This window comes from Arachis ipaensis, chromosome B6, assembly GCF_059453495.1.
Source record: "Arachis ipaensis isolate K30076 ecotype BB chromosome B6, ASM5945349v1, whole genome shotgun sequence".
NCBI classification, from domain to species: Eukaryota; Viridiplantae; Streptophyta; class Magnoliopsida; order Fabales; family Fabaceae; genus Arachis; species Arachis ipaensis.
The window spans coordinates 15,909,033-15,931,239 of NC_142441.1; the positions used below are offsets into that span (position 1 = coordinate 15,909,033).

The 22,207-nt window shown below is 38.8% G+C and overlaps 3 protein-coding genes across 3 annotated transcripts; 1 reads left to right on the forward strand and 2 right to left on the reverse strand.

Moving 5' to 3' along the window:
• Positions 1–478: 478 nt before the first annotated feature.
• On the reverse strand, positions 479–1,165 carry LOC107646467 (uncharacterized). Its single transcript, XM_016350650.1, has one exon. It carries the CDS (start codon positions 1,163–1,165, stop codon positions 479–481), a length of 687 nt encoding a protein of 228 aa, XP_016206136.1.
• Positions 1,166–12,881: 11,716 nt separating this feature from the next.
• LOC107645835 (uncharacterized) lies at positions 12,882–14,650 on the forward strand. Its single transcript, XM_021104088.2, has 2 exons — positions 12,882–13,299; positions 13,451–14,650. The coding sequence occupies exons 1-2, from the start codon at positions 13,195–13,197 to the stop codon at positions 14,351–14,353; spliced, it is 1,008 nt and encodes a 335-aa protein (XP_020959747.1). The 5' UTR covers positions 12,882–13,194; the 3' UTR covers positions 14,354–14,650.
• Positions 14,651–17,988: 3,338 nt separating this feature from the next.
• Positions 17,989–21,698, reverse strand: LOC107645834 (Protein prenylyltransferase superfamily protein). The gene is made up of 9 exons (XM_016349960.3): positions 21,175–21,698; positions 20,907–20,971; positions 20,161–20,209; positions 19,722–19,816; positions 19,424–19,509; positions 19,244–19,303; positions 19,022–19,103; positions 18,751–18,864; positions 17,989–18,476 (listed from the first exon to the last, which is right to left on the reverse strand). Exons 1-9 carry the CDS (start codon positions 21,359–21,361, stop codon positions 18,306–18,308), a joined length of 909 nt encoding a protein of 302 aa, XP_016205446.1. The 5' UTR covers positions 21,362–21,698; the 3' UTR covers positions 17,989–18,305.
• Between the last annotated feature and the right edge of the window lie 509 nt (positions 21,699–22,207).

Sequence of the window (22,207 nt, forward strand, 5' to 3'; positions counted from 1 at the left end):
CCCTCTCTAGCCGGTTAACCAAACCATCCCTAAAAGTCACCCTTGGGGACGCTTCCTGGTAGTACAGACGTTTATAAAAGTCCCGGATCGCGATCTTTATTCTTGCTTGATTCCTCACCAGCCTCCCATTAATCACCAAACCCTCAATTCGGTTATTCCTTCTCCTCGCCAAAGCAATATTATGGAAGTACCTTGTGTTTCTATCCATTTCAGTGGCATATTTGGACCTTGACATTTGCTTCCAGTGCATATCCTGTCTTAGATACCACTTCTCACAACACTTCACTAAAGCCTTTCTCCTTGCCTCTATTGTACCATCATACCGGCCACTACTAACCATATCATCCACCTTACGTATTTCTTCCTCAAACCTCTTTATCTGCTCAGTCATATCCCCAAAGTGCTGCTTATGCCATAAACGTAAAGGTTCAGATAGTGCTTTCATCTTCTCTAGGAATTGTCCATCTCCTATTTCCCTTCATTCTTCCTTCACCATCCTCAAGAATCCTTCATGCGTGAACCACGAGTCCAGGCTACGGAACGGTCTTGGACCATCGAATCTTCTGAAATCTTCCATGATCAAAGGGCAGTGATCAGATAAACCTCGAGGCCCACTTCTTAGCCTCGTCTTCGGGTACATATCAAGCCACTCTGAAGAAACCAAGCTCCTATCAATACGACTGCACGACTGTCCCCTGAACCATGTATACTTACAATCATTAAGTTCCAAATCAATCAACTCTATATCATTTATCCATGTTCTAAACTCTGCCGCAGACGCTGGTAATGTGGTTGCTCCTTTCCTTTCCTCCAAAAGCATAATTTCATTAAAGTCCCCCAAAAAACAGACCGGCACCTGACACAATCCTGCAATATAACTCAGCTTCTCCCACATGGAGATCTTCTCAGCTCTCTCATGCGGTCCATACACCAAACAAATAGCACAATGAAAGTTATCTTTGACCACTACCCCCTCTAAACACAACCATCTATCCCCTTTGTAGCAATTATACATTTTAAAAGCCGACTCATTCCATATGAACAATAGTCCTCCAGAAGATCCAATCGAACCTACAAACTTCCAACACGCTCTGTCACTTCCCCATATACGAACAACATCAAATTTAGTCATGACCTCCTTCTTTGTTTCTATCAGACCCAACATTTCCAACTTAAATTTATTTTTAAAATTCTTTAGCATACTAACTTTTGCAGCACCCCAACCCCCTTATATTCCAGGAACTAAAAATCATTTAACCAAATTATTACACACATGTTTACGATTTTTTGGCTGGCTCCTTCTAACTTTTTCTTTTTGCTTCGCCTGTCGTCGTTTCATCGCAATTACTTCGTTCTGCTCCTGCAAGATTGCCATAATATCTTCCTCATCACTGCACTGAGCACCTGATTCTACAGCTAATTTCCAAGCCTCTTTATTCTCTGCCATCTCTTCTTCCCAAGTCAGTCTCTGTTCTTCGCTGTCCATTTTCCTACCACGCTCTGAGTCATCCCCCATCTCTGGATCTGATTCTGTGTCATTCTCATATTTTCCCTCACTTCCTTTAACCTTACTCTGAGCATCTACATCCAGCAAGACATCTCCTTCTTCCTCGCCCATTCCTGACTCCCTTCTTGAAAACCTTTTGGCCTCTGAATCATTGCAGCTCCTGGGTACTCCCACAGCGTTTCCTTGGCCCCCATTTCCTGCAGTTCGGGTCCTTAAAGCTTCATAAGGTTCTTGATTCAAGGCCGCCTCCTTCCTCTTCTGGCGTCGATCGATCCTCTCTTGGCCGGCCTCCTCGATAGTGCGTTGACAAACCCCAATTTAACGGTTTGTTTTGCATTGAATTTAGAGTATTTTGATAACCTTTTGTCACATTTAACCTAGGAATTAGCATGATTTTGTTATCTCTCCCATATTTGTGCTTAAGTGTAAAAACATGCTTTTTAAGCCCTATTTTGATGAATTCTAGTTCTTCTTTGATTCCATAAGATGCCTTGATGTGTTTACTAGTAATTCCAGGATTGAAATAGGCTAGGCATGGATCAAAGGAAGCAAGGAAGGAAGCATACAAATGGAGAGAAGCATAAAAAGGCAAAGAAGCAAAGTCAGCCATGCACGCGCACGCGCACAAGGCGCTCGCGCGCACATCGCAGAATTAGCCAGGGACGCGCACGCGTACCGTGCGCGCACGCGTCGATGAGGGCACATGACCTCACTAATGCAACACGTGCCTGGCGATTTGAGAGGGTTTCTGAACCCATTTTTGGCGCCAAATTGCTAAGGGAAAGGAATAAAAGGATGAAGGATTAAGGGAAATGCATCATTATCATCACCTTTGGACCAATAATCATTTTTTAGTCATTAGTTTTAGTGAGAGGATTAGTTTTAGAGTTTTAGAGAGAGAAGCTCTCACTTCTCTCTAGAATTAGAATTAGGATTAGGTTTAGTTCTTAGACCTAGATTTAGATTCATGTTCTTCTACTTCTACATCTCAATTCCTTGTTGTTACATTCATTCTTCTTCCATTCTTTAGTTGTAATTTCCTTTATGTTGTTCTTATATTTTGTTGTAGATCTACTATTGTTCCTTCTATTTTCTTTCAATTCAATAAGAGGTAATTCATAACAATTGTTCTTCTTTGCTTTTCTATTGTTGATCTCTTGTTTTTGTAGTTGTAGATTCCTTTAATTCTTGCATTTAATAATGTTTACTTCTCTTGCACTTCATGTGTTTGTTGAAATGTCTCTTTTAGTTTTAGTGTAGATTTTGTTCCTCTTGGCCTAGGTAGAGTAATTGGTGACACTTGAGTTATCTAATTCCTTTGTTGATTGATAATTGGAGAGATTGCTAATTGGTTTGGAGTGCACTAAAGCTAGTCTTCCCTTAGGAGTTGATTAGGACTTGAGGCTCAAGTCAATTCATCCACTTGACTTTCCTTTAATTAGTAAGGGTTAACTAAGTGGTAGCAATGAACAATTCTCATCACAATTGAGAAGGATAACTAGGATAGGACTTCTAGTTCTCACACCTTACCAAGAGCCTTTTTATAGTTGTTAGTTTATTTTCATTGCCATTTACTTTTCATGCTTCTTATCCAAAACCCCAAAATAACTCATAACCAATAACAAGACACTTTGTTGTAATTCCTAGGGAGAACGACCCGAGGTCCAATACTTCGGTTTATAAATTTTAGGGGTTTGTACTAGTCACAAACAACTTTTTGTATGAAAGGATTATTGCTTGGTTTAGAAACTATACTTTACAACGAGAATTCATTTGTGAAATTCTATACCATCAAAAATCCAATTGTCATGCGTCTTCCTCCATGAGGCCGCTCACATGCCGCCTCCCGTACCCCATCCGCCTGGTCGCAACGCAACCCACAACCCCCGTCGACATCGATACCCAACTCTCCCTCTGCATCAACCATTCGGCCAGGATCTATGCTCGCTTCTCCCTGATGCTCCTCCCGCCCTGTTGTCCTTGCGAGCGGCTTCCTCACCTCCGAAGCGTGTTGATGGCGGACCTTGTCGCTCCCGTTCCGCGTCCCAGCGTCGCCATTATCAGAGGCTGGAGGCGCGACGCTTATCCTTGGGCGGTTCTGCGTTCCATTTGCTTGCCGGGTTAGGTTTCTGCCTGGGTCATACCTGACCCGGCTAGGTTGCCCCGCTGGACAGGACCCTGTGTCCATCTCCATCAGCCCATCAGCTTGTCTCAACAAATACTTATTGGGCTTATTTACTTCCAGCCCACTTTCCTTCCTTGTATGATCATACACATAGCCTTCGTAATTAGTGAAAATCGTGTCTTCCGAATCAATCTCGTTTATGCCATTCAATCCCTGTGAATCCGCCAATCTTGTTAATGCAGCATAATTACCGTTTTCGTGTGAAGGATTTAAATTTGAATTTTTGTGATGCCACTCATTTAAAACGAGGCATGAATTTACTACTCTGTCCCTCTGCCGATCGTCGTTCCTATGGTCAACCTTCATCTGCACTATCGCCGGATCCCAGCCAACCACCACCGATTCCCGCTGCATCTCTTCTCCGTTTAAAATATGATTGATTCCTGCCTCTGCATTCTTTTTTCGAAAGCACTCCTCCCGATACACCTCTCCTCCCACTTCTCTTACAAGGACGCCAAAGTCACTTGTGCCTATAGTAACGTGGATCCATTCGTTAATCATATCAAAAGTACATGTATCGATGAGGACTCTACCCACACTGAACGAATTACACGACTCCGTGAGTTTATCACATTCCACCACTTCGCCCCATTGCTCTCCTATTCTGTGAAAAGTGTTCTTTGACTATGCCGGGACTCCATAACATTCCAGCCAAACCCTTCTAGACTCGCTTTTTTCGGTCTCATTCCATCTCCAAACCTCATAAAACAATTTTAATAAATCGTTCATTCTAAATGTGTAAGCTTCTTCAGCACTAAGCACCGTATCAAACGTTATCATTGCTTTATATGTCCCCAACTCCCTTACCTGTGTCACACTTGGCCAGTCCCTATGGATCCTTAACTGTAATGAGTTAAAATCAATCGCCTTCTTCGTGCTACCGACAATACTTCTCTGTAGCCACACGACATTCTCACTAGCTATCGGAACTTCTAATTTCTTTGTCCAGCCATTACTACTTGGATCTTTGATGTGTGTATACCGCTTCCTCTTCAGCCGCTCCGACCCTCTGCGCCAGTACATCGCGACCTTCAGTATTGTCTCTGGTGATCACTTGTATTCATTTGTCCGTCATATTTCGCACCACCGCTCCCCTTCTATACTTCGCTTCTCCTACAAAAAGTATTAAAAATTAGTTAGTTAAAATTTTGGTATAGCACATAAATGAAAAATAAATTGAAATAATTTAATTGAACTTAATTACTTAAAATACTTCATCGCAGAGTTTTTGAAATAAAAAATCTGATTATGATGATAATGAATTGAATGATAATTGGCATCGCACATTCCCCATTAAGTTATTTGTTCGCGGTTCTTCACGTCTCATTCCCATCCTACACCCTGGCAAGTGTGGCAACATTGTACACCATTAAATTTACGAAACGTGTAAATGTTTTTTTTTTCTTTAATTAATTTCATACACCATAAAATCAACAAAAAAAAAAAGGAGAAGTACATTTCACTCATTCATTTGTAGAATAAATGATTGTATGGGCATAACTTTAATAGTCTATTTAAAAATTTTCAACCGTATTGAATTGAATTTTAATATTTAAAATAAATTAATAAAATTATAAAATTAAATTAAATTTTAGTGTTTAAAATATTTATTAATTAATTAAAATTTTATAATAAATAATTTTATTTTTTATTAATATAATATTATATTTAAATAATAAATATATCTATATATTAAATTATATAAAATAATTACAAATTTATATTTTTTAACTAGTTTTTTTAATTAAAATTTATTCATATCTTTTAATAAAATAAAAATTAGATTAATCTAAAAATATTAAATTTAAAAAATATTATTATTAATTAAAAAATTAAATAATTCTTTATAGTTGATTCTCACAACAAATTAATAACAGAAAATAAACATGAACTATCAAAAATTAATTTGTTAAGTGGTCTAATGACTTAGCAAATAAGAAAAACTAGTTATTAACGATAAATTATAACAACTAATTTATATTAAAATAGAATAAAATTATGCCACTTTTTGTTAGTGTCATAATTGACACAACTTCACTTAAAATGTTTTGACGTATTGATAATTTTTTTAAATCTATATAGTAGATTTTTAAAAAAAAATAAATATATATTATATTAAGTGATTTATAGAAAAAAGAAAAAAAAGAAAGAAAATAAAAATGATGAGAGAAGAGAGAGTATGTTTTGCAAAGTAAAAAATATTAAAAGATATGAATAAAAAAATTTAAAAAAATAATTAAATTATAAAAATATTTTAAATATTTTAAATTTTAAATTAAATACTATTAAAATAAAATTTTAAATTAAATCTATTTAGGTCAAATTAATTTTAAGAAAATAAATTTAAATTAAATTCTATCTAAACTAATTTAATTATTTTTATTTCAAAAACAGTGAAATTAAATTCAATTCCTATAAAAATTAAATTTAAGGAATTTTCAAACATCCTGAACAAAATTTAGTCTAATCACACTGACAAAAAGATCGGGTGAAGCTTATAAAGAAGTGAATTTTTGTTGGTTGTAATTGGTAAAGTTTATTTGTATCATAAATGTAATGTGTTAAAATTATATCTATATTATAAATATAAAAACTGTAGTAAAAAAATATTAATTTTTAAAAGTAAAATAAATTATTATTTTTATTCATGAAATATTAAAATATTAAAAATTTATCTATAAATAAACAAAAATAACTTTATATTTATAAAAAAACAAAAAATTATCATATTTATAAAAATAAAAAATATTAACACATTTATACATAAATAAAATTAATATCTTTTATAGGTATAAAACTAATTTCGTTCAGGCTAACAAATTATAATTCCAATGACATAATCTCTTAATATTTATCTAAGAGATTGCGAATTTGGAATCGGGAGGCATATCATCGTTTGGAAAATGATTCATTCTCGGTGTTTGTGGATAATCTACCGGCTGATATCTCAAGGAGGGAGCTGTATCACTTATTTTGTTGGACGGGAAGAATTAACGACATATATCTTGGCCGGAAACGAAAGAGTGGTGTGATCTATTTATTTGCCTTTGTTCGGTACACGACAAAAGGGGCGCTCTCAAGGCGATTGCAGAAATGAACCAGTGGAGATTACGGGGGAAGGTAATTACCGTCGGGGAAGCTAAGTATCGAAGACAGTTTCAGATGGGTGGCACAGTGCGGAAGGAAATAACAAGTCCCAATGGCGGTGAAGCAGTGGATTCTTATCAGGGGAATGGGGTGGCTGCGGCCAAAGCTATGAAGGAACAGCCAGTGCGAGACCATAAGAATGCCACAGAGGGGAATGGACCTGTGAAAAGAATTGATGTGCCGGTAGTCGAAGCAAATATGGAATGGTTGGCGAGGAGTTTAGTGGGGCACACGTTACACCCAGTGGACCTCAGATCAGTGAAGACGGTGGTGTCTAAAAATCTGCCCAACATTGTGGATGTTAGGGAGATCGGGCCGTGCAAAGTGCTGGTAATATTTGATACTGTGCAGCATGCGGAGGGAGTGTTTACATTCAAGATGGATAATTTGTTGCAAGTATTCCATAGGATCTCGCGTTGGGAGGAATCGGAACGGTGTATTACTCGACGAGCGTGGCTGGAGTGCTACGGAATTCCTTTACATGCATGGGCGCCGGAAACGTTTAAGAGAATAGGAGGGCAGTGGGGCAACGTGGTCCAGTGTGATGTAATGACGGGGGAAGGAGCATCGTTTGAAGCAGGGAGGATTCAAGTTGAGACGGGGGTATTCGATGTAATCCGAGAATGGATGCAAATTGTTGTTGGGAAGACGGTGTTTGAGATCTTTGTGAAGGAGGTAGAACCACAGGAGGGCGGTGCGGTCAGCATAGGGAGAAGCAGAAGTGTCTATGCGAAGAATGAAGTTTCTGGCACCGCTGGCACGGCCATGAAGAAGGGGGAGGGTAGTTGGGACCCGGCGGCGGAACTGGTTACTGGTAGGCCTACGGAGGCTGAGCACGGTGAGGACAGAATAGTAATCTCTGATGTGTTATTGAATGATGTGGACGTTGCCTTTTTGAAATTCAAAAAGGATACGGTTGTACCGGATTCAGCTAGTACCAAGGACGGTGAAGTAGCGGGTTTGAAGGGATGTGAGATAGTTCATGAGGGGGAGTCGGAGAATACAGTCACGCAAGTATGGGGAGGGGAAGCTGGGACACGGTTGAAGTATTGTAACAGTATGGGCTCGCATTCAATTGGCCCAACACCAACTAAGAACGGAGGGGGGAGGCTGACCGTAAGGGACATGAGTATTGAGAAGGAGCCTGTTGTTGGGCTGGGCCAGGATGGCCTCCTAACTGAAACGGCGTATGGTTTTCTTTCCATTGGAGGCCACGACGGGTCGGGCGGCCTGAGGATCCGGAGGGATCCACGGGAGTTGTTTGAAGCGGCGCCGATGGAAGGTTTGCGAGGGCTGGGGTGCTCACCAGCGGAGAAGGATCCTGAGGCGAGAGGGTTGCCGCTTAAACTCGGGGATCCGTCGGTGGATAAGAACCCGGAACTAGAGGAGATGGTGGAGGGCGGAGGACCGATCGATGGGGTGGGAGTTGAGCTTGATGGGGGAAGGGTTGCGCAGGAGGGGACGGGAATCAGGGCGGCAGTCCACCGGCAGGAGCAAGGGGCGCAGGATGGGATAAGTGAGGCCGGCTTGCACGATGAGGGATCCCAAGCGGGATTGAGCTGCCTAATGGGGAAGGATGGTACCTCGGGAGCACAGGGAAACGCAGTGAGGGACGTCCCGGAGGTGGCTGCCTGTGGCAATGCCCGGGGGGCAGGAGCAGGGGCTAGGCTGGGCACAGTTAGCCATTTAGAAGGCGAGGGGACACAGGAAGAGCAGCGCCAGGAGAATCAAGCAACCTGGGCATTGGCTGTGGAATCAGGAGCGGTTTTATGCGATGAGGAAGAAGATATTATGGCGATTTTGCAAGCACAAAATGAAGAAATAGCAGCTAAGAGAAAACTGGCGAAGCAAAAGGAAAAGGCGAGAAGGAGTCGACCAAAAAATAAAAATAAGGTGAGCAAATCTTTATTTAAATGATTGTGAGCTGTTGGAATATTAGGGGGTGGAGGGGGGACGGTAAATTAAGCATGCTGAAATCTTTGAAAAATAAATATAATTTGAACATGTTGGGATTGCTTGAAACAAAAAAAGAAGTGATTACTAAATATGAGGTCGCAAGGCTTTGGGGATCTAGTACTGCTGGTTGGGAGTTTGTGGAATCTGCTGGAATGGCGGGGGGTCTGCTATTAATTTGGGATGAAGGAGTGTTTCAAGTAGATCAAAGGTATAAAGGTGAGAGGTGGCTGTGTGTTGAAGGCGTTTTAACAAAGACCAACTTCCGATGTGCTTTCTGTTTGGTGTACGGGGCGCATGGGAGGGAGGCAAAGAGGGGGGTGTGGGAGGAACTGAGCTATGTGGCGGGGTTGTGTCAGATTCCTTTCTATTTTCTCGGAGACTTTAATGAAATTTTACAAGTAGAGGATCGTAAAGGAGCTACTAGCTTGATGGCGTCATCGGAGGAATTTAAGGAATGGGTGCGAGACATGCAGTTGATAGATTTGCCTCTTACTGATAGGAAGTATACATGGTTTAGGGGGCGTTCCTGTAGTCGGATTGATAGGGTGATGGTTAATGTTGAATGGACTGAGGTGTTTCCGGATATTAGGATTAAGGGTGGCCCAAGGGGATTGTCTGATCACTGCCCAGTGATCATGGAACTAACAAGAGTAACGGGGCCCCCTAGACCATTCAGAAGTTTAGACGCCTGGTTTACGCATGAGGGATTTCTGAGAATGGTGAAGGATGAGTGGCGAAGCCTCGGAGAAACGCAGTTTCCGTGCAAGCTGAGGGCTCTAGCAATACAACTGCGGCAATGGCACAAGGATAACTTCCGGGACATGGATAAGAGACTCATGAGGTTTGAGGAGGAGCTCACCAAGCTGGACAATTCAATCAGTGATGGAGTTTATGATGGTACAACGGAGGCTAGAAGGAAGGTGCTTGTGAGCTTTTGTTCAAAATGGTATATTAGAAAGGAAATGCACTGGAAACAGATGTCTCGGTCTAAGCATGCTGCAAACATGGATAGGAATACCAGATACTTTCATAACATTGCTTCGGCCAGAAGACGGAATAACAGGATTGATGCTCTGATGTTACATGGAAGACTTGTGCGGAATCAGGCGAGAATAAAAGGTGCGATTAGAGGGTTCTACAAGGATTTATATCGACAGGAATATGTTCCGAGGATTGGAATCAGAGATGGGTTAGTAAAGTGTATCCATAGGGATGAGGCTGAAGCTTTAGAAGTGATGCCGACGGATGAGGAAATTAAGGAGGCTGTGTGGGACTGCGAATCTTCCAAGGCCCCAGGGAGTGATGGGTTTAACATGAACTTCATAAAGAAATGCTGGGATGACATTGGGCCGGAATTCACTGCTGCGGTAATGGGGTTCTTTCAAAGTGCGAAATTGCCAAAGGATGTCAATGTAACGTGGGTGACACTAGCTCCAAAGTTTGAAGGTGCAAAGGAGGTGAAGGATTTTAGGCCGATTAGTATGGTGGGGTGTGTGTACAAAGTGATTTCGAAAGTGTTGGTGCACAGGATGCGATCTGTGATGTCGGGACTGGTTGGAGAGACTCAGACTGCATTTGTAAAGGGAAGAAAAATTCATGATGGTGCACTCATAGCCTGCGAGACGGTTCATTGGCTGAAGACTCGGAAAAAGTCAGCAGTCATTATCAAACTGGATTTTCAGAAGGCCTATGACAGAGTGAGATGGGATTTTGTTGACATTGTGCTACAGAAAATGGGCTTCGGCCAAAAATGGAGGAGCTGGGTGAAGGAGTGTGTTACTACGGCCACCATGGCAGTCTTGGTAAACGGGGCACCTTCCAAGCCATTCAAGATGGAGAGGGGACTAAGACAAGGGGACCCACTTTCTCCATTGCTATTCGTATTAGTTGTAGATGTGTTGCATAGGATGTTGGGGGAGGCTGTGAGGAATGGCCGCATTGCTCCACTGCTGGTAGGGGGAGATCTTATTGAACTGTCACACCTACAATTTGCAGATGACACTATTTTATTCTGCCCGCCGGAGACTGAAACAATTGTAAACTATAAGAGACTGTTACGGTGCTTTGAGTTGATGTCTGGGCTGAGCATTAACTTTGATAAATCGAATCTGATATCGGTGAACTGTAAGCAAGGATGGATTGATCAGGCATGTGGACTGCTGGGATGCCAACAAGCTTCTCTACCGGTTAGATACTTGGGAGTTTCTCTAGGTGCGAATCCGCGCTTGGTGAAGACTTGGAAACCAATCATTGATAAGGTGGAACAGAAGCTGAGTTTGTGGAAAGCCAAGGTTTTGAATAAATCAGGTAAGCTGGTCCTTATCAAATCGGTGCTGAATAGTCTCCCCATCTACTACCTTAGTCTATACAAGATGCCGAAGGCGGTAGCGGACAAGCTGATTGCTTTACAACGGAACTTTATGTGGTGCAGGGAGAACGGGAACTATGGTATACCTATGGTAAAGTGGGAGATAGTTCAGGCTCCAAAAAAGGTTGGGGGATTGGGGGTTGGTGATGCAGTGCTGAGAAACACAGCGCTTCTGTTTAAGTGGTGGTGGAGGTTTTCAAAGGAGGATTGCCCGCTGTGGAAGAAGATTGTGTGTTCGTGTAATAAGTTGAACCCGGATGTCATGTTAGCAACTCAGCCTTTACCAGTAAAGGGTGGCCCTTGGAAGGACATATGTCAGCTGAATATAAAAGAACCGCGGATTCGTGATAAAGTGGTAAGTGGACTGGCAATGGAAGTAGGCAATGGTATGCAGACTCGATTTTGGGAAGATAACTGGGTTCAAGGTGGTACTCTGAAAGGAAGTCATCCGAGACTCTACTCTATTTCCAGTCAGCAAGGACTTGTCATCGGGGAGTGTGGTTTTTGGGATGGGCTTGATTGGATTTGGAATTTTCAATGGAGGAGGGCACTGTTCCAATGGGAGCTAGAGCTTGTCAATCAACTGCATGAGAGGTTAAGGCCAGTGAGGTTGTCATCAGGTAGGGAGGACAATGTGGTGTGGAAGTTTGAAAATAAAGGTATTTTCTCTACTAGTTCTGTGATCTAGGCTATACAAGCGGAGACATTATCAGCTGAGATAACGAGTTATAGCTTCACGAGTTCCATTTGGAAAGGTTTCGTTCCTCCGAGAATTGAGCTCTTTGGGTGGTTTGTGCTAGTGGGTAGAGTTAACACCAAGGAGCGGCTGACTAAACTAGGAGTCAACATTCTGGGGGATAGTATGTGTGTACTGTGTACCAAGGAATTAGAATCTGTTGAGCATTTATTCCTTAGGTGTGAGGTAACATGGCAGGTGTGGTGCAAGTGGCTGAGGTTACTAGGAAGGGAGTGGGTGATTTCCGGAACTGTTAAAGAAATGTTTGAGAGTTGGCATGGAATGCATAATAGACAACAGGGGAAGAAGATGTGGATGTCAGTGTTCTTTGCAGTGATTTGGAACATCTGGTTGGAACGGAATGCACGAATCTTCAAGAATGCAAGAGCAAGCCTGGAGGTCATACACACAAGGACGTTGATGAGCTACACGGAATGGAGTGGTGGTGATCCTAGGGGAGGATGAGAGTACTGGGGATAGTAGGGGTTGGTTTATTTGTTGGTAGCTAGTTATGTGTCTTCTTTTTTCTTTTATTTGCTCCACTTTAATGTGTTGAGCTTCCTTTGTTTCAAAAAAAAAAGAGATTGCGAATTCGAGTCTACTTATCTTCGGTTAAAAAAAACCTAATTTCGTTCGATCATGGTTCAATTTATCAGAGCTTTTAAGTTTCATTTTAGAAATAATAATTTAACTCTTAAAATATTAGTGTAAAAATATTTTTTTTACTCTTTATAATATTTCCTATCATCATCACAACAATATCATAATGTCCATTTGGAATTTTCCATGAAAGATGATGATGGCTCATGTGAAGTAAACAGAAGACTCACTCTCTCAACTCTCACTTCAACTTTCTTCCTTCACCAGGTAAAAGGCAACCTCACACAGTCACAAACCCACGCAAAAATAAAAAATAAAAAAGTGAAAAAAAAAATAGTTTCATTTTTCTTTTTTCTTAGTTCACATTCCTTCAATCAATGTAGAGAGCGACATCTACAACAAAACCCAGTTAATTTTCCTTCTCTCTCTTTTCCCCCATCTTCTTTGTCGACCTCCGTTGTTTCTGAGGTCGGTTTGCAACTTTTATATCCTCTGTTCCGTTTTCAATTTTTTTTTTTTGTGGCTTTTGGGGGTTGTTTTCCCTTTTGAAAATTTTTCGATCTTTAGTAGCATTGATAGTGAAAGAAGTTTGCTTTTTTGTCTGCTTCTTCTCTCTAAGCTGTTTTTCACTCCCTACATTCTCCAAAATTGTTTGATTCTCCCTTAATTTCGATTCATGGGTTCTTAACTCTAACATGGCAACGCCCCAATCTAAATTTCAAATCAAAGCCCCAGGAGCATTTTTGCCAACGATTTCTGAGATGGATTTTGCTGGTTTTGCTGTCTCTGACCAAGTTCAGGTAAGGTTCAATCTCAAGTTCGTTTTGTGTTAATTACTCTTACGCCGGAAAACTGGGCACCATCTGTTTGGTGAAAAGCCTAAAAGAAAAAAAAAGAAAAAAAAAAAAGGAGTCTTGGTAGTTGGATTGAATTGGGGTTCACTTTTGCAAGAACAAAATGAAGGATTTCCCTTCTTGTTTTGGTGAAAATGGAGTTCAAGTTGCAGATTCTTCATCTTCAAGCTCCAGTAAGAACGCTCAGAATCTTGTTTCCAGTTCTTATCAATGCCAGATTCGAAGCCAGTCCTGTGTGGTTACCGTCACATGGAGTAAGAATTTGATGGGGCATTGCCTCAGTGTCGGGATCGATGACTCTACAAATCAGTGTCTTTGTAAGGTGGACATCAAACCGTGGGTGTTCTCCAAGAGAAAAGGTTGCAAGAGCCTCGAGGCTTATTCGTGTAAAATTGATGTATATTGGGACCTCTCTTCGGCGAAATTTGGCTCCGGGCCTGAGCCATTGGAGGGATTTTATGTAGGAGTTGTTGCAGATCGGCAAATGGTTCTCCTTCTGGGGGATTTGAGGAAAGAAGCTTTTAAGAAGACGAATGTTGGTCCATTGTACTACAATGCAGTTTTGGTTGCCAAGAAAGAACATGTTTTTGGTAAGAAGTTGTATGGTACCAAGGCCGTGTTTTGCAATAATGGTCAAGTTCATGACCTTGTGATTGAATGTGACACAAGTATTAGTGAACCGTCACTTATGATTCGCATCGACAGCAAAACAGTGATGCAAGTGAAGCATCTGAGATGGAAGTTCCGGGGAAATCATACTATCCTGGTAGATGGCCTTGCAGTGGAAGTTCTCTGGGATGTGTATAATTGGCTCTTCAATCCATATCTGGGAGATGCTGTCTTTATGTTCAGAACATGCCTATCTACTGATAAGATGTGGCCTGCTCAGCCTCTTTCTGAAGCAAATCTGTTGCACTTGTCTTTCTCTCAGAGGTTTTCTGATACCAAATCGCAAGGTGTTGGCTTCTCGCTTATTTTACATGCTTGGAAGAATGTGTAGAGAGATGCAGGAATCCGTCATTGATACTAACAGAGACCTTTTTAGTGAGTTTTGATTTATCAAACATGTGATTGAAATATAGTTGGCTATAAATGAGTCCTCTTGCTTGTCTCATTTCCCTTGTCAAACTCATACCCTCAAGTTAGCTGAGCTATTTGAACTGATCGGAAGCCATTTTTTATTCCAATTGGCTGTATATTCGTCTTCAAAGTGTTGATTTTATGATCTATTTTGCTGAAACTAAAATGTTGTGGTTCTTTTTCTTGTGCTATTCAAGTGCATTCCTATTCTCTTTTACTTTAGTGTATACCTATTATATCTTGTTGAGTTTGCCAAATATTTTAACTGTTAGCGTTGCCAATTCATTTGATCATGTAAAAGTGGCACTGCAAGCTGGTGCTTTTGGAAGAAACCTTATTAGCCATAAGTGTAATAAGTGTAGGGGAGCCAAGGTCGGAGAGTAAGATTGAGAAAGATTAGTGAAATGGAATAAATTCTCTATAATCTCTCTCTTTTTCATGCTGATCTAATAACCAATGCACTGGAATTGGATATCAATATCCCTTGCCTTGATAGAATTGCTTGCTTTGATGCTTGATAATAGTTAACAAATTGTGTATGAGATACTGTCCAATTATATTTGTATGCTGAGTTGATGTATATTTAGATCTGTATGAACTATGAACCCTATTATAGCTCACACAACATATATCAGAACTTTTCAAGTATGTCACTAGACCACTCTGATGATATTTCTCTCTTTTTAGTACCATTAGCTTCTCTGTGTATGATTCACTTAATGCAAATTATGCACCAGGAAGAAACTTACTACTTAGTAATGTGATTATTTTCTTTGAAGAACATCAACCTTGACATAGCATCTGTGTGGGTAAAAAATTATACCACTATGATAGCCATTCCTTCGAAGGAGAGCCTTCGAGCAACGGTAGAGTTGTCTTCGTGTGACCTTAAGGTCACGGGTTCAAGGCGTGGTAACTGCCACTGATTTAGTTATCAGGTTAGACTATTCACATTACACCGTTTGGGTGCGTCCTTTTCCTAGACCCTGCTTTAACGCGGGATGCTTGTGCACCGAACTGTCCTATGATAGCCATTCTTTCTCAGTGTTTCTTTCTCTTATTGGGTACTGCATTTTGATCTTAGTCTTTTTAGCATAAATATATTTTGTTTTGTCTAGCTTATCTCTTAAATCATGGACGAAAGCTTCTGTGTTCTAACACAAGTATGTGAACATGCGCATGTACACTCTTGCTCCTGAGTAGTAGTGCTATGAATAGATAGGCCATAACAGTACATAGTTATATCCAGATCAACTTGGAATATATTGTTGTGATTACTATTTTTTTTCCAGTCCTTCATAATTCATATAGCCTGAGAAATGAGATGATTACAAAACTCAGATGTATATGATTTAAGAAAGCATCATCCACTTGCACTTTTGAGGAGTCCAGCTCCCAATTGTCAAGTTCATGAAGAGCTTATCTTTGCTGCGGATCAGTCAATAACGATGGCTGCAAGTTAATACTTTGGGCCATTATTGTCAAATTGCTACATCATAGCACCCCAAACAAGAATTCAAAGATTACCTTAGAAGTTTGTTGCGGATGTAAGTTTGATAAATAGATAAACATGGAGAGATTGTTTTAGTAACATAGTAGAAGGAATAAGATCAGAAACTTACATTTATACATGGTGTTGGTGTTGAGTTCTTTTGCAAATTATTATATTAAAAAAGGAAAAAGGAAAAAGAAAAAGATACAAGCTTCCTCGTTGGGCAAGCCACGTGTATTCGGACATGTCAAATGTTTTTTCTTGGATCAAGCATTACTGCATTGTTTCTTGTTTCCTTTATCCTTTTCTTTCTTCAAAAATTGTAACATTCACATTACTTTACGTTACCATCGTCCAACATTTTGATTATGTAGAAAAGTGGTAAAAGATTATTATAAATAAATTATTATTGTAGAATGAGGAATTGCAATGAAATCAGGGAATCTGTAAATTGACATGACATCTAATAATAAAGTCATATTTCTGTTTATGTTGTTTGTCTTATAGGTTGTGCACGATTGCACTTTCCCGCCTTCGGCTAACATAGGATGCCAAAAATTTAATTTAGTTTTCATGTATTGACAGAGTATAAAATTAATGTGTTTAGATGAAACTGATTTAATTCTTAACGTTTGGGTTAGTTCTAATTTTGTTTATATCGTTTGAAACATCCTATTTTATCTCAAATATTTTATTTTGTCCTTTTTTTTTTTGTCAAAATTAAAAAATTTTCTTTTAGAAATTAAAAAAATGTTCAAAAGTTCAAATACATTCATTCATCATTGTATGGAAAAAAGTCAAAAGAATAATTAATTTAGAAGGGATGATGAAAGGCATGAGTCTTTTAAGTATTGACATAATGAAAGGCACAGTTGTATAGAGGTGAAGAATAATTGCAGGTCCTTGAAGAGGAAGTGACAAGATCACAAGAGTAGAGGTTAACCCCGAAAAAGCTAAATGACATTTTCCGCAGTTACAAAAAGAATGGATCCGCACCAAACATAGCAGCGTCCGGTATGGCCGCTTGCGCAAACGGATTGGGGAGACAATTTCATAAATATGTTATAAAGGCTGCAAAATTGTACGTTAATACTTAACATCACCATAACACTGGTCCCTACTACTTAGCGGGCTTCACCATCTTCAACCATAATGATGCTTTGCATTGCATGCAATCGATTCCAACATAAACACGTGAGACATAATGTCCAGTGGCCAATGCTATCTCGGTTACTAATTTAATGAAAATCTTACTTTTCTCATTGTTGGAATATGAATTGATATGTTATCCCTCATTATACCGGTGGAGACTCAGATGCAGTTATTTTTGTGTAAAATTGTTAAATAATTTAATATATTTAAATAAATTATTATCTAATAATTTTTAATTTTTAAATTCATATAAACACAACTACTTATGAATTTTTACCACATATGCCACAAGCCCACAACATTGCATATTATCTTTGTGACTTGTGTAATTCATTTTGTCTTTTAATTATGTAGTTGATCAACTATGCTGCATGCAAATAAAAAAAAAGGTGATTAATCATATAGCTGAAAATTTTAAATATATATTCCGATTTTTAAAATTAAAAAAATAGATAGATATAGCACAACTCATTGCAACTTGAAAACTTATGCGCCATCTGCATCACTGCATGAATTAACGACCTTGTGTTCTGCGTTGCGGACAAAAGTAGAATGTCTCGTATCAGTGTCGTGTAGTAGTTTCTGATGCGTATGTATATGGTTTTCCGTTTTTGAGTTGATTTGAATTCGTGGCATTGCTTCACTCGACCATTTTCCGCTAAGGATTTGCGTCCACCCGTTTCAACTTTGATGATTGCAGAAAATTATGGGTCAATAAAACAAACTCGTGTCCATGAATGAATGAAAGAGTTCCATGAGAATAAATAATAGCTATCAAATTCCATGTTGGTTACAGGTACAGCTGTGTCGTTTGAAACCCGGATGTGGCGTATGTGTGAAAGCTCGCTGGTTCGTTGTGTTCTTGAACAAATAATGTGATATTTGACGAACAAAGATGACAAAAAAAGAGAGGCAAACAAGTTTCCAATTTAAATTGTATAGCCATGAGCCATCTAAAGTACTAGGTTGTCGAAAACAAAAGGTAAGCCAACCTTATGCCCGAGTGAAGTCCTATGAAATGGTAATTTTAGATCCACAGGACCTGCTGAAACTTTACACGTCTTAAATAATAATTAAGTTAAAACGCATAACTACATGAATTTTCAATTAAAAGTAGAGAAGAAAAAGACGGGGGAATTCTAACGATGTTGATTCAAACCGGCAACAATCTAAGGCAATGTCAAAAACTCGGCTAAATAAATAACAAGAATCTTCAAGAAATGCTGCATCATGATGACAGTGTTAAGCTCTTCAAGGCAGTTGTAAGTTGAGGAAGCTTGTCGGGAGCTCTCTGCTTGTAATCTTTCTCCAACACTTTGGCTGCTAGAGATTGTACCTGTGATCCTTCTTTCTCTTCCTTGCTCTTCCCTTTTGTAACCTGTGTGATGGCCGACGTGCACTGGAGAACAGGAGCACAGCTCAATTTTCAGGCATATAAATTACTAGTTGTGTAAAGAACTCATTAATCCCAAGCTTCAGAAGAAAATCAACAATCTATGGAGAAAAATCTTAAATTCATCAAAGCATAACTAAATGATTGCTTTCACTATAACCAATAAAACCTTTTTGTTCATCCCTCCACCAAATAACGCCATGTTAAGTTCTACAGACATGAAGTTGCACCGAACCACACGACAAAACACTCACAAGGGAGGAAGGGAGAAAGAACTCACCAAGCATACACCAAAAAGTGCTCTTGTATTCTTGCCTCCAGTCAGGTCAATAGTGGATGTATAGTATTTCTTGGCAGTTTGGAGATTCTCTAATCCACCAAGTGTATAAAGCACCTGAGAGTATCATAATTTAAGATGATGCTGATGAAAGCTCGTAGAGCAACTATTGCGCTGCCATTCACATAATCCATGGCATGCAATGTTCTGTGCCCTGCTATTAACATAGCAAAGAAATGGGGAAAAAATCACAGTTACTAGAGACATAACTTACATCGGCATAGGCTAAGTGGTAGAGTGGCACAGTAGGTTGCGATAATATTAACTCCTCGTAGCAAAATGCTGCTTGTTTATACCTGATAGAAAGATAGAAATATTAGTTAAATAATAATATAATAATATAATGCAGTCAACTAAATAATCGATAACATAATAAAATCCTAATAATAACTTTTTTCGGATGGAAAGAGAAAAACAGCAGAATAAAAAATCTTACATTTGCAAGGAGACATATATTTCGGCCAGTTCTCTCCATGCATCATGATCTGCCATGAATCTGTTAAAATAAGAAAAAATAATTCAAACACTTGATTTAGTTTTTTAAGGTACAGGAAAAAATTTCCTTTTTATCATCAATGAAGGGATGGTATAAATAATTACAAAAGGGGTCCCTCACATTTCTAGATATTTATTAAGCCATTCAATAGCTCCTGGAATGTTGCCTTGTGCCTTTGCCATAGCCACTCTCCTCTTATGGATGGTCTGTAAAGTAGAAAAAACAACCAAGGGGAGACAAACTTAAGCTTTTGGCTTTCTTTGATTATGCAACCCAGCTTAAATTGGGTGATAAAGATTATGCATCAATCATATGATAAAACATAACAAAAAAGGAAATCATTGTTTGATCACATAAAGTAAGAGAGCAACTAGTATGCTAGTTCCTTTAGGTTTCCCATAAGGATAAGTGGCCTTACTTGATCAAGAGGATTATCCTCCAGTAGGCTTGAGTATGCCTTGTCTGCTAATTCCCAGGACCCTTTAGCTTCAAGCAACAATGCCTCCAACCTGCCTGTAATTTTTCCACGAGTAAGGCACCAGTAATCAATTTTTCCAGGGAAAAAATATGCAGAAATGCATATGCACAGTGAAAGCTATTTGGATAATTGAGTAATAAATAAGATCATAGGAAGCACAAACACATTTAGCCAAAGTAACACTACCTACATACATAACTCACAAAACTGCACATGCAGTCCCACTTAAATTTGTTTTCCCTTTTAGGCTTCCATGGTGGATAAATGTAGTGCGAGATAAATCATAAGAGTTGCGTACTTTAGATTGTGCTATATACTTGACAAATTAAAGTTACCATATCCATAACATAAAAAAAGTGCAAATTAGAAGGTAACTTACCAACTCGTTTACTGTCTGGGAATTTCTTCCGGAGAACCTTTATACAGTCCTGATAAATAAGTAAATTATTGTCAACTTCAAGAGGATAAAACCTCAAGCCATTAGGTTTCTCATCACATATGAAAGGAAAAAATGCAGCAAACACTCGATTTTGGCAACATAAATAACATGATTGGCAGCATACACACTGGTTTTCAAAAATCTAAAATGCTAACAAGATCAAAACATCTTGCCCAAAAGTTTTAATTAGAATGATACAACCTGTTGTGAAAGAATCATGATTCATGCTACAGCCAGATATTGTAAAACCATTATTTTCTCCATCCACGACCACCACAAGAGAAAAGGGGAGTAGGGGACTCAGACTTATAAAAGCAATTGGCCAGAAGATGAAAAGCAGCCAAAGACACCGCATATCTCATCACTCATAAGTGACGTAATGTTGTACAACCACCATGCTCCATGAAAACAAAGGTATCAAATAATCATATAATGCATTGAAGAACACATAAGCAACATTATAACACGCATGCCACCTCCATAACATAAGTAAGAATTAGAAAAGGAAAAATATATACATTAGTAAAAAGACAATGCATTCACAACATTGTTGAATGATCATAGAACTAAACTGAACTGCAAGCCAACAAAGATACCTCAATAAGTGGAAGCAAAGATTTCATAATTCAACGTGCAAAGCATTGTATTATATGAAAGAGACTAAGGGAGAGGAAAGAGATCAACACCTTAGCAACATCAAGACTTTGGCAATCCATAGCCGCAACAGCAACCTGTTCATACAAAGTCCACTCTGCATCAAGAAATAAACAATCAATAGTCATTCAGAAAAAGTAGACTTGCAACTGAACTGAATTTTAGTGAAAAAGCATTCCATCACTGCAACTAACAGAAACCTAATATATAAAGGAAATCGGTACATAACATAATGAAATAACCAGAGAACTAAAAGCATAAGAATGAAATTAGGTCAAAAAGTAAGGGTATGATGGTGACCTTCAGGGCCAAGAGCGGATCGCTTGGAAGGATTGTTCAGGATGGAGAGGCCATGCTTGAGGACTTTGTCTGAGCGGCGAAGCTTGAGCTTCCTTACGAGACAGAGGTACTCCCATGCTCCACCTCCGGCGTTGTCCACCTGGCTCTCGAGGCGGTTCAGTTGGTTCTCCTCCGTTTTCGTAACCATCTTGTGCCCCAATTCACACGCAGATCGAACAACTGATCGATTTTATTCGCAATCAGAATAAGAAAAGAAAGAGTAGTGTCTGCTCTCGGCGGCTTGGGAGGGGTTTGAGGTTTGGATCTGATGCAGTGATGGTGTTGGAGTGAAGTGTGCGCCACAGAGAGACGCTATCTAAGGTCCAAATTGACTTTGGATGGATCGCACTTCCCACTTTCACTTCCACTGCGCCACCCTCCTTGCCAACTAAACTCGATTAAGGGGAAAAAAAAATATCTCCAATATCGAAATCTATGATATAATATAATCCATATTTATATTTCTATACTCTCTATAATAATAATGAGAATATAAACAAAAGTTTGTGTACACATTTTTCTTTTTAAAATATTTTTATTAAGAGTAATACTACATGTACACTAAAGTCAGTCACCAAAGTCAACCAACAATATAAAATACATATTAGAATTAGAATACAAATACACATTAAAAATAAATTAAACTAGACATATATTTATACACAAATATATTAGTGGCTTATTTTAGTGGCTGATTTTAGTATACAAATAGTATTTTTATTTTTATTTTTTTTATACTTGTATTTTTGTTTTATTAAATACTTTAAAATGTTACTAAATCTAAAAAGTGAATTTATAATCATTAGTTTAATGTAATATACACATTATCTTAATTAATTTTAAATTTATTATTATTCATATTTAATCAATAAAAAGTAGATTAATAAACACACTAATATCTATTAATATATTAATTTAAGGACCAAAATTGTACTTAATGCTTAATTTAAATTATAAAGGATGAGTAATTATAAAACAGATAATGATACCGAAT